The sequence below is a fragment of the Octodon degus genome, unplaced genomic scaffold, assembly GCF_000260255.1.
Source record: "Octodon degus isolate 3935 unplaced genomic scaffold, OctDeg1.0 scaffold00114, whole genome shotgun sequence".
NCBI classification, from domain to species: domain Eukaryota; kingdom Metazoa; phylum Chordata; class Mammalia; order Rodentia; family Octodontidae; genus Octodon; species Octodon degus.
In genome coordinates this window covers 3555486-3566302 of record NW_004524690.1, presented here as the reverse complement: position 1 = coordinate 3566302, position 10817 = coordinate 3555486, and the positions used below count along the sequence as shown (strand labels likewise).

General features: G+C 34.3%; 1 protein-coding gene across 3 annotated transcripts in view; it reads right to left on the bottom strand.

Moving 5' to 3' along the window:
- Positions 1–10817, bottom strand: part of Tenm3 (teneurin transmembrane protein 3) — a 224670-nt gene that overhangs the window by 148554 nt on the left and 65299 nt on the right. For all 3 annotated transcript variants that reach the window (XM_012516586.2, XM_023699614.1, XM_023699615.1), the window contains exon 3: positions 4628–4750. In XM_012516586.2, coding sequence (XP_012372040.1) covers positions 4628–4750 — 123 coding nt within the window. The remainder of the gene's footprint in view (positions 1–4627; positions 4751–10817) is intronic.

Sequence of the window (10817 nt, the reverse complement as noted above, 5' to 3'; positions counted from 1 at the left end):
AACTTTAAAGACATAGACTATGATCAAGAGTACTAATGGAATAAATGTAACTTTGAATATGAGAGAAAAGGGTAAAAGGATACACTCACATACACACAGGAATGGTAATTTGTTCTCAGGAAATTAAGAAAGCACACTCTGGGAGTTTCAATTTTTTCTGCTGAGCAGAGTACAAGGTCATCTACAGAGAAAGAGTTCTGAATATGGTAGGAGGATGGAAATAATTACTGAGAAGTACAGGGGAGAGTACTCTGAAAGGGGAATACAGTGGGGATGCCAGACTGTTGGAGTTGGTGAGCCAAGAGATAAGTATTATTATTCCCTCTTTACATATGAGGAAATTGAGGCTCAAAGAGGTTAGGTAACTTGTTCAAGGTTACAATGTAAACAAATGAAGGAGCTAGGCCTATGTGATTGTTTCCAGTACATTAGGCTAAGTGAGTTCCATGGTCAGGGGAATAATTTTAGTTTATAGAAAGAGACTGTCTCAGCTCCAAACTTTATTTTTACCTATTTATTCGTTTTGTCCATTTCCATCCATTTTTCCTAAGATGCTACACTTCTCATTTCTAAACTCTGCAGTCAAAAAAGGTCTCAGGAGTAATCGTAAAGGATGAGGGCACACATTATAAATTCTTTAGATAATAACTACCATTTACAGGCTTTGGTTCATTATCAACTTAAAGGCAAGCAGGAGTTTACTGAAACATTTAGCACAAGGGCGGTTTCTGAGAATTCTATTTACAAAAAAAAAAAAAAAGAAAAAGAAAAAGAACTGCATAGATCAGAATGTTGCATTTAGAAACTGTGCAGTAATTTTCTCATTGTACTTAGCGCAGTTAATTCCCATGCCAAGCTTTGTTCAGAGTTCTCAGACTTTCACAAGGGTTGTAATTTCCTAGGATTTCTAAAAGCAATGATGTGATCAGCTTCTATGGACAATTTATAAATCTGAAATAGTGTGTGATGATGCGTGAATATTTCAAGTTCATAATGGAGGTATAATAGCCATAGATTTTAGGTACCTCATTTCTAGTAAATAGAATCCTTCCTAACCCTCTGTGCCCAAAGCCTGTAAATATTTAAGAAATAGACACTAATAACATTTACTTGCAAAAATGAAAATAAAAATTCTTTTTACCACTTAATGGTTTATTTCTCACTTCAGTATTTGAAATAAAGAAGATAAGTGACTGTTGTTTAGGTCATGTTTTCAGCAGACTCTGGGCACAGAAAGAAAAAGACTTATTTTCAGAAGAAAAATTGCTACAAATACCTTAGTCCAGTTGGCAAGCTGCAGCATCTGTTCTCTAGCCAGATCAGGATATTCTGGGGTATCTCTCTTTTTTTTTTTTTTGGTATTTTAGTACAGGGTCTACAGGGTCTCACTATGTAGATGGACTCATAGTGATTCTCCTGTTTTCAGCCTCCCAAGTGCTGGGATTATAGGCATGGGCCACCACACCCAGTCTCAGTTGAATCTCAGTGAGCCTCTTGGGCGGGGCTGGCACAGCATGCCAGGGATCAAATCCCGGCCACTGCGTCTGCCTAAGCAGGCGCTTTAATCCACTGAGTTATTTGGCTGGCCCTTCTGGGGCATCTCTTAAGAAATTTTTATGTGGAACTTTTTTGTTTGGAAAACACTTTAAATTAATGTTCACATAGTTGCCCTATAATCTCATGGTGAAATATTAGTCCTTCTTAGAAATGGGATGAATAAAATGATGCTTTTCAAACTGTAACTCTTTGAAATTTACAACCTTATTTTAGTGGTTTGTAACTAGTACTTGTTAAAGTGAGAACCAGAATAGAAAGTTCTAGGGTAAATTTCACTAAGTAAAAGTAAGTAGTATCTTTGGAAACATTTAGGATATATATGTGCACATGTATTTTGGTTCTCAGGTAACATATTTCTTATTGAGGTGATGATCAATAGTTTGAGTCATGAGTTTAGAGGACTGCATAGACATCTCTGAGGCATATTTATATGCCATTTTTTTCTATCCTATAGAGCTGATACTGTCCTAGAGAGTTTATTTCAATGCTGTCTTGAATTTTTCTTGCAAGTATGAACTTCATGTGAATTTACAAAGTAAGTAGAAGAATTTGAATTTGAGTAAGTCTTATAAGAGCTGAAGGATACTGATGTGAGGTGATATATTATCTGGAAAAATACTAGGAAGCATTGCTGAGGCTAGAGGACTCCTCTCAATCTATAGCTTTCTCACTATCATTATTTGTAAGTACTGTGAAATAAACTACCCATATTCTATTTTCATTTGAATCATAATAAAAATATTGAAAAATAAAATACTCATAACAAAGCATTTTTGTAGGAACTATCCATTTTAAGAGATAATAGACCTATGTTGTAGGGTAATAATAATAAGCTTCTCTTTTCGAGAGTTAACAACCAAAGTCTGCTCACCAAAAATTAGAGAAAAAGAAGGGCTGCAAGGACAACCAATATTTTGGCCCTAGCCTTTCAAGGTCAGTGAGGACTCAGGACATAGGCGAACCTGTACCGTAACATTCTGTAACTTAGTTGTGTCCCAAATTTTCTGATCAAGAAGATTATGGGGCCACAGAGGAAAGTGATCGATGATGTAGAGTGTGCCTAAGAAGATTCACATGGAGAGAAAACATCTTCTCAGGCTTTCACAGAGAGCAAATCAGTCAAGCAATGGCTGTCACTCATCCACATGGCTGACACTGACAAAGGATCTACAAACTGTGGTACAGGATTTCAGGATAAATCCTGAGGAGATTCGACTGACCTTGTCAGATACAAAAGATATACTTCTTGTTATACAGGTCTCGCTTTATCTTGGTCTTAACCATCCAGCAGAAAAGTATAAAAATGAAGTATAAAAAGTGAAGCCATATTAATATGCTGAGCTGTAGAAGGCTCAAGTCAACAACTTCTGAAATTGCCAGTCTTATGGAAAACCCACTACTATTATGGACTACTGGACTATATTGGAATATTTTGCTGAATTCACACACCTACAATATTTAAATGACAATACTCTTCTCTGACTAAATTAAACCAAAAAAAGGGGATACAAAGGAAGGACCATTTTGTATCTGTATATTCAACATAGGATAGATATATAGCTACTTTCTCTCAAATCAATAAACAGAAAGATTTATTCTAATAATGTTTGTGGACAGGATATCATGTCTGCATCTTCACTGTGAATAACCACTAAGAATACAACAATATGCAATGTATTAATTATTGAATAATTAATAATTGAATAATTAAATAAGTAATTATTGAATAATTAGTTTCTCAATAAAATTATTAAAAATAATACAATACAATAAAATTACAGTGTTTAAAAAAGAGATAATAGAAATTTAAATCAATATAAAAAATCTTAAGAGTTTTGTGTACTTCATATGTCTATTATCAATGTAAAGAAAAATTATTTATGGTCATTTGTCAGGTACTAGCTAATTTCTTTTGGAACATGGAGAAATTTATATCAAATGGCTCCACATGGGTGGGATGTATTATTAGAATGAAAATCTAATGTCTTGTAAAATTCCTGAACTTCCCTGAGGAAGAAATGATAAAATATCATTGTTAAAACAGAAGTAAATTTTAAAAGCATGTGTCACAGTAAATGGGTACCAGCATAAAATATGGACCAGCTTCCTTCTAGAGTGCAAAGATACTAGCCACCTGACATGAACACAAGTCATGACAAATCAGGACACAAATATACTAGATAAAAGAAACAGAGTAAGAAGAGATAAGGAGGTTCTTAAAGGCAAATAATTTAACAGGTGTTAGAAGAAGATATCTTGATCATGTTTCTTTTCAGTAAAAAATATTAGCATATTTTGTAAATTGTCAGAGGATAACAAGACTAAGATGTATATGTACAGACACATAAATAATATGCAAATATGTAGTATTAATATATACATGTGCATATACATTTTTTTTTTTTTTTGCAGAACCAGGGATTGAACTCAGGCCCTTACACTTGCCAGGGAAGTGCTTATTCTACTGAGCCATATCCCCAGTCCTCATACACATTTTTGAATGTTTCTATTGGAAAAATAAAATACAGCATCTTCTAATCACTTCATTTTTAAGTTGGAGTCAACTGATTTAAAGTTGGTTAGTTTACAAATTCTTAGAAGTTTCGAGTAAGGATAACTGGGCTAAGGTCAATAAATTACATTTCTTTAACATGTATTGTACTTAGCTTTTATAATAAAATTAATTAGTATTCCAACTTCACATACAAGTTGAATGAGAAAACAATATAGCTAAGGTATTATATGGGATGACATACTGAATTGCAATCCATTTGTGGAATGAAACTAAAACTTAGTCTACACTTGCAGGCAAAAATGCTTGCCTGTCAAAGCAGTAGGCAGAAAATCATATTATTCCTGAAATTAAAATGGGAATTTTCAACTTTCAAATAAATTAGTACGAAATATTAAAGAAAACATGGTATCTATGCTTGAGGTCCTGCGTTCAATCCTTAGTACTTAAAAAAATGAAAACTGTAATTTCCTAACCTTTTCTCTCTGCAAAATAAGATGTATATAAGCATGGGTAAACCAAGATTAGGGAAAAGAGGTCCAGAATTCTTTCTCTTACCATTGTCGCCAGAAGGTAATGACACAGTGTTTGTTGGCATGGTATCAGAATTCACTTTTCCATTTTCAAATGTGTCATTTTCAGTCTGCTGTAACTGCCAGTTGAGGCCAAATAGATGCATTGCTGGGGGTAAAGAATAGGCACTGTTTAGAAGTTTGCCGTTTTCAGCTTCAAATGCAAAGGGTAAACATGTTTCTAACATGGATGTAACAAGAGTCACGTGTATAATTAAAATTTCCATTTTCTGAAATACCAAGGATAACTGCATAATGAAAATTGTAAAAGTTTATGAAAAACATGCAATATATACAAAAAACCATGCAGCATGGCAGCATTTCAAAAATGATTTAATATTATTCAGTTAATTGGTACCAGAAAAGTCTCAGGAATGAATCATTACTTGTGATAATTGGTCTGAGTTCCACTCCCCATCAATTTCTAAGTCATCTGTAAAACACTCTATAATGGGATTTTCCAAACATGTTTACTATGCCCATCTGCATACTAGAATGTTGTGTTGTAACATTTATAGTTTTCAAGAGACAGGATACTGTCTGTTTAGCAAAGCAAACATTGATTTCACTGATTAATTTATATTTAAAATGAATCAATGAATTCAGATCTGTAAACTAAAATTGGAATATCTTAAATTTAGGATGAGTAGTTTTTGAACTTATGACCTGCAACTCCACAGCGTCTGAGATCATAGAACATGCATATGTATCAGGTAATTTCACGTGTGTATCTGATGTAGCTATAATAGTAACTTAATAAATTAAAATGTTTTAAGTTTATGAAAATTTCATAAATGTATTTAGTAACTTTAAAGTACTTAAAAAACATAACCAGCGGATTACTTGATGTAATTACAAATCTATAACTAAAATAATTTAAAATTTTCATGTATTATTTAATATATTATTTTCCTCAATTTATCTAAAATATTTACATTGTGTCACTGACATATTAGCCACTAACAAGTACTAAACATTCATTTGTGCTTCATAAACTAGAGAAGTTATTTCCTAAGGAAAACCAAATGTTCATAGGGAAAACTCAGGGATGGTCATATGCATTACTATATCATGAATGGGAACTATATTGACATTATTTTCCTCACTGTACTTACTGAATTTACCACAGAGGTGGGGAGAGAGCTGTTATTAAATACGTAGTACACTACCTAGTGAAACAATAAATTCGGCACAGTGTAACGAGTGGTGGCTTTGCCTGTAAAGTTTTGTACAATCCTTAGTCTAGGATTTCATTTGCATAAATTATTGCTAAACATCGGTATACTTAAAAATGAGGCTGGCAGAACAAAATTCAAAATAGATAATAGGAAGTAGGGAAGTAGATCTTTCTCAAATGGGAAGGGGGAAACAGAAGGAGAGCAGAAGGAGGGGGAAAAGGGGATGAAAGAAGAATTAAGAAGGATTATGCACAGGTACCAACTCTCCACAAAGAATGTAATCATTATGTATTATAAAAAGGTAAAAAAAAAGTAAAAGAAAAAGAAAAACAGGTTTGTTAAAACTATCTTATTGAACTGATGCGCAAATTCTTGACAAAGTCTATGAAGGACAGCTGGCATATAGTAGGACAGTTCTTACTACACAGGTATTTTACTTATTCCAGGCTCCAGATCACAGAATTATTTTAAGTCGCATAACTAGATGATGGCAAATCTCACAATTCTTGCCCATGCAGCTCCTACCACTGTAAAATGTCAGTTCATCACTCCGATGGTAGATGTACATTTTTTGAGAAACCTGCTCTGACTGGGCTGTTTTTCCTGAGGATATTTTAGTTAACTTTTGTATATAATTTAGAAAATACAAATAGGCCTAAGAATACAGGGCTTGGTACCTAGTCAGTCTCAACAAATACTTGTCAACTAAATCAAATGCAATTAGAAATACTTTTATTTTCTGAAACTTTAAATTCTAAGAAATCATTATTGTATATAATATTAATTTAAAAAGTAAATGTTGGGCCATGGAGCTAGCTCAGTGGTCTAAGTGCCTGCCTAGCAAGGACCTGGGCTCTATCCCCAGCACTGCAGTGCTGGTCCCGCCCTGGGCATGCCATGCTGGCCACGGAAACCTGGCATAGTGGTGCATGCCTGTAATCCCAGCAATGGACAGGCTGAAACAGAAGAATCACTATGAGTTCAGGCTGTGTAGTGAGACCCTGTACCAAGTACATAAAATTTTTTGAAAAAGTAAATATTGAAAAATATATAAATGTATAATAGAGAGCATATTATTAATATTAAGTTCTTTAGTGTAATGCATAAAATGCAGATGAGTAAAAGCCCAATGTCTATGATTGACTGAATTTCAAAATAATCCAACAATTTTGATACATCACATGATCAGTCTCCCATTCTTTTGTTAATATCTGATATAAAATCATCATAGGAAAAAATATACCAAATATAGACAGGTACATCTGTCCTGTATATGGGTACTAAATGTATATATTCACAATCCTTGCTTAAATTATAGTGTGCTGTCAATCCACCTAAAATTGATTTTCACAGATTAATATTTCTAGAATTTCAGAATTGTGAAATTTATAACTTATTCTGTAAGGAAGTATAACTTCATATATCACCTTACATTAAATTACATTGTTCAGCTGGCAAAATGTCAGGAGCTTTCTGAACATTTATCAGTTCACACATTGTCCAACTTTTTAGATACTTTATCAATTTTTTTTTTTTGGCAGAACTGGGGATTGAACTCAGACCCTTGCGCTTGCCAGGAAGCACTTATTCTACTGAGCCATCTCCCTGGACCCTTACTTTATCAATTTTTGAACAAAATATTGAGAATATGCATAATGAGAATTATGCCTAATAACATTATCTTATTTAATACTTCACTGAAAACAAACCAGTAAGTTCCTTGTTCTTAGGATACTACCTGCTTTATAATCATAAATGTTCATACTTAGTAAAGTTCTTCACAATATGCACAACTTAAGACTTAAGCTATAAATGAGAGTTATTGGGGGGAAAGCAGCATACTCAAAGAAGTCATGAATACTCCAGAAGTTACTGAGTGATGCTGTTATAAAACTATATGTGACATCTTGGCAGACATATAAAGAGAAAATTAGTTAATTAAAATTCATGTGTAAATAAGATGGCTAAGTCCAATTCTTCATTCTTGAAGTGGAAAGCAGATCTGAATATATGGGAAGGGCTTTGCTGCCACTGTTCATGTCTGGTACCCAGGATCCATTGTTCCTGCAGATCCTGGGGGTACTGGGGGAGAAGACTGGGAAGAAACAGCTGGCAGCTCTGTGCTCTGACGCATCCCTTGCTCCTCTAGGCCAGAGCCTAGGTGAAGAGGTACATGACAGGAGCAGTACTAGGTATTCTCAGCAACAGGGTATTCCTCAGGCTCTGTCAGAACATTATGATGCAATGAAAAAAACTCAGTGAGTGAACTGTCAGGTACTGTGCCAGGGCTTCACTTGGATTATCTCAGGTAAGCTTCATGAAAGCTTTGTTCAATAACTACTACTGGTTTTTTTCCTTTTTTTTTTTTAAACAGGAAATGGATGCTTTTTGAGATAAGGAAAGATATAAGAACCTCACAGATGTACAGTTACAAGCTAGTAAGAAGTGGAACTCAAACTTAAACCTATGTCTCCTAGGGGTGACCTCTATACACCTCTGCTGCACAAGAGAGAAAGAATGGGCTTGGAGTGTAGGCAGCAATATTACCAAACAAGAACTTGTTCACTGTGCTATAATGGCTCAAAATAAATTTATACAGTAGTGTAATTATAATGATGAAATTAAGATCAGGCTATTTTTTTTAAGACCAGGCTATTTTGGTTAACTGGTCAACTATTTTGGTTAACTGAAAGATTCCTAAAAATGGTAAAATTGCATAAGTAGCTCCATTAGTAGTGCACATCTATTACTCAGAACCCTGGGAGGCTGCAGCAGGGCTGGAAGCACAGACCCAATCTGGACAATGTAGGGAGACTGTCTCAAAAGAAAAATAAAAAGGGGATGGCAATGTAGCTTAGTGTGAAGCTTAGTTCACTCTCTAGAATTGCCCCCAAATTATATAAGTAAAAAAAAAAAAACCAAAACCAAAACCAAAAAAACTGCTGGATGGCTAACAACTAACGTTTGCAGACCAAGAAGTAGAGAAAAAGAAGGGCTACAAGGATAGCAAATATTTTGGCCCTAGCCCTTCAAGGTCAGTGAGGACTCAGGACATTAGAGAACCTGTGCTGTGACATCCTGTAACTCAGTTGTGTCCCAAATTTTCTGTTCAAGAAGATTATGGGGCCACAGAGGAAAGTGATTGACGATGTACAGTGTGCCTAAGGAGAATCACCTACAGAGAAAAAGTCTCTCAGGCTTTCACAGAGAGCAAATAAGTCAAGCAATGACTGTCATTCATCCACATGGTTGACACTGATAAAAGATCTACAAGCTGCTGTACATGGTTTCAAGGTAAATCCTGAGGGGATCTGACTGACCTTGGCATTTACAAAAGTTACATTTTTAGTTATATAGGTCTTGCTTTAAATTGGTCTTAACTATTCAGCAGAAAGTATAACCATGAGGTATAAAAAGTGAAGCCATATTAATATGCAGAGCTGTAAATGGCTCAAGTCAACAACTTCTGGCAATTGCCAGTTCTGCTGATAACCCACTACTATTATGGACTACTGGACTACACTGAGTTATTTTGCTGAATTCAAGTACCTATAGTATTTGAACTGGCATCAAGTATGAAAAGATCCTTTAAAGACTTCTCCTAATATATCTTCTCTAACAGTAATGGAACATCCATCATTGACAAAACAAAACAAAAAGGGGGATATAAATGAAGGACCATTTTGTAGTGAAAAAATACATATGTATATACAAAATAGTTAGGATAGACATATAGCTACTTTCTCTTAGTTCAGTGAGAAATATTTGTACTAATATTGTTTAGACAAGATATCATGTCTGCATCTTGTACTTTGAATAACTACTAAGAAGACAACAATTTACAATGTATTAATTATTGTAAGTCTTACTAACCTGTTTTGAAACTGTCTCATTGCTATTATTTCTCATTAAAATTAATAAAAAATTAAAAATGAAAAAGAATCATGTAATATCACATTTATAAATTTTAGGGTTTTAAGCATATTTGTATAGATTTGTCTTTAAAATTTATTTCTGATTTCATGATTCAAAGTTTTATATTGCAATTTACATATATATATCTAGATGGATTTAATAAGTCTATGTGTTCGGGGGGGTTGATTACATATTCAACATATTATCCAAGCCAGAATGGCATTTGTCGATGACAGCAATAATACATATCTGTTCGGTGTGTTTTTAACATTTTAAAAATACCTTGATGCCTCTTATCTTCCACTAATGTATTGTGTGACGGGCGTCATTATCCCTGATGCACGGTGATACAATGTAGGGAGAACAGGCTAATGACTCACCTAACATAAAGTCAGTGTGTAGAGAAGACTCATGATACCAGAGCTGATCCTGTTTTGGGAATCATTTTTAAGACTCTGCTGTTTCCCTACATATCTGAATTAAAATGTGGCTCCACATGAAAGTAATTTCAAAAGTTTTAATACAAATTGTGGCAAATATAATCAGTTGCCCACATGTTAAAGCTGGCTTTTACATACAAAAATTTTACCAACTACATATGGTTGTAGTTTATAAGATCATTCGTAAATTGGTTGTTTGGAATTAGTACTCATTTTCTAATATTAAAAATCTTAAAAGTAATGATTTGGTCCCCAGATGGTCTATAAAAGTCTACCTGTATAGTCAATATACATATGTACAGCTATGGCACCAAAATGTCTGAAAGGTTTTCAGAAGCATAACTGCCAATAACCTAAAATAAAAACCCAGCTTTGTGCTACCAGTAGAATGGGTAACTGCATCATTGCATATGTATCCAATGGAATTCTCCACAGCAATGTAAATGCTGCCAGATATAACACCATGGACGAATTTCACAGGCACAAAAGAATTTAGTCACGTAAAAAAAGTGACCATTGTGTAAGTGCATGTATAGAAACTCTGAAAATCAACTGGGGGGAGTAAATAAATCACCACAGGAATGAGAGTCCAGGGGAGCTGCTTGCATACTGGTAATCTGTCTGAGAGAAGGTTCTCCAGGTA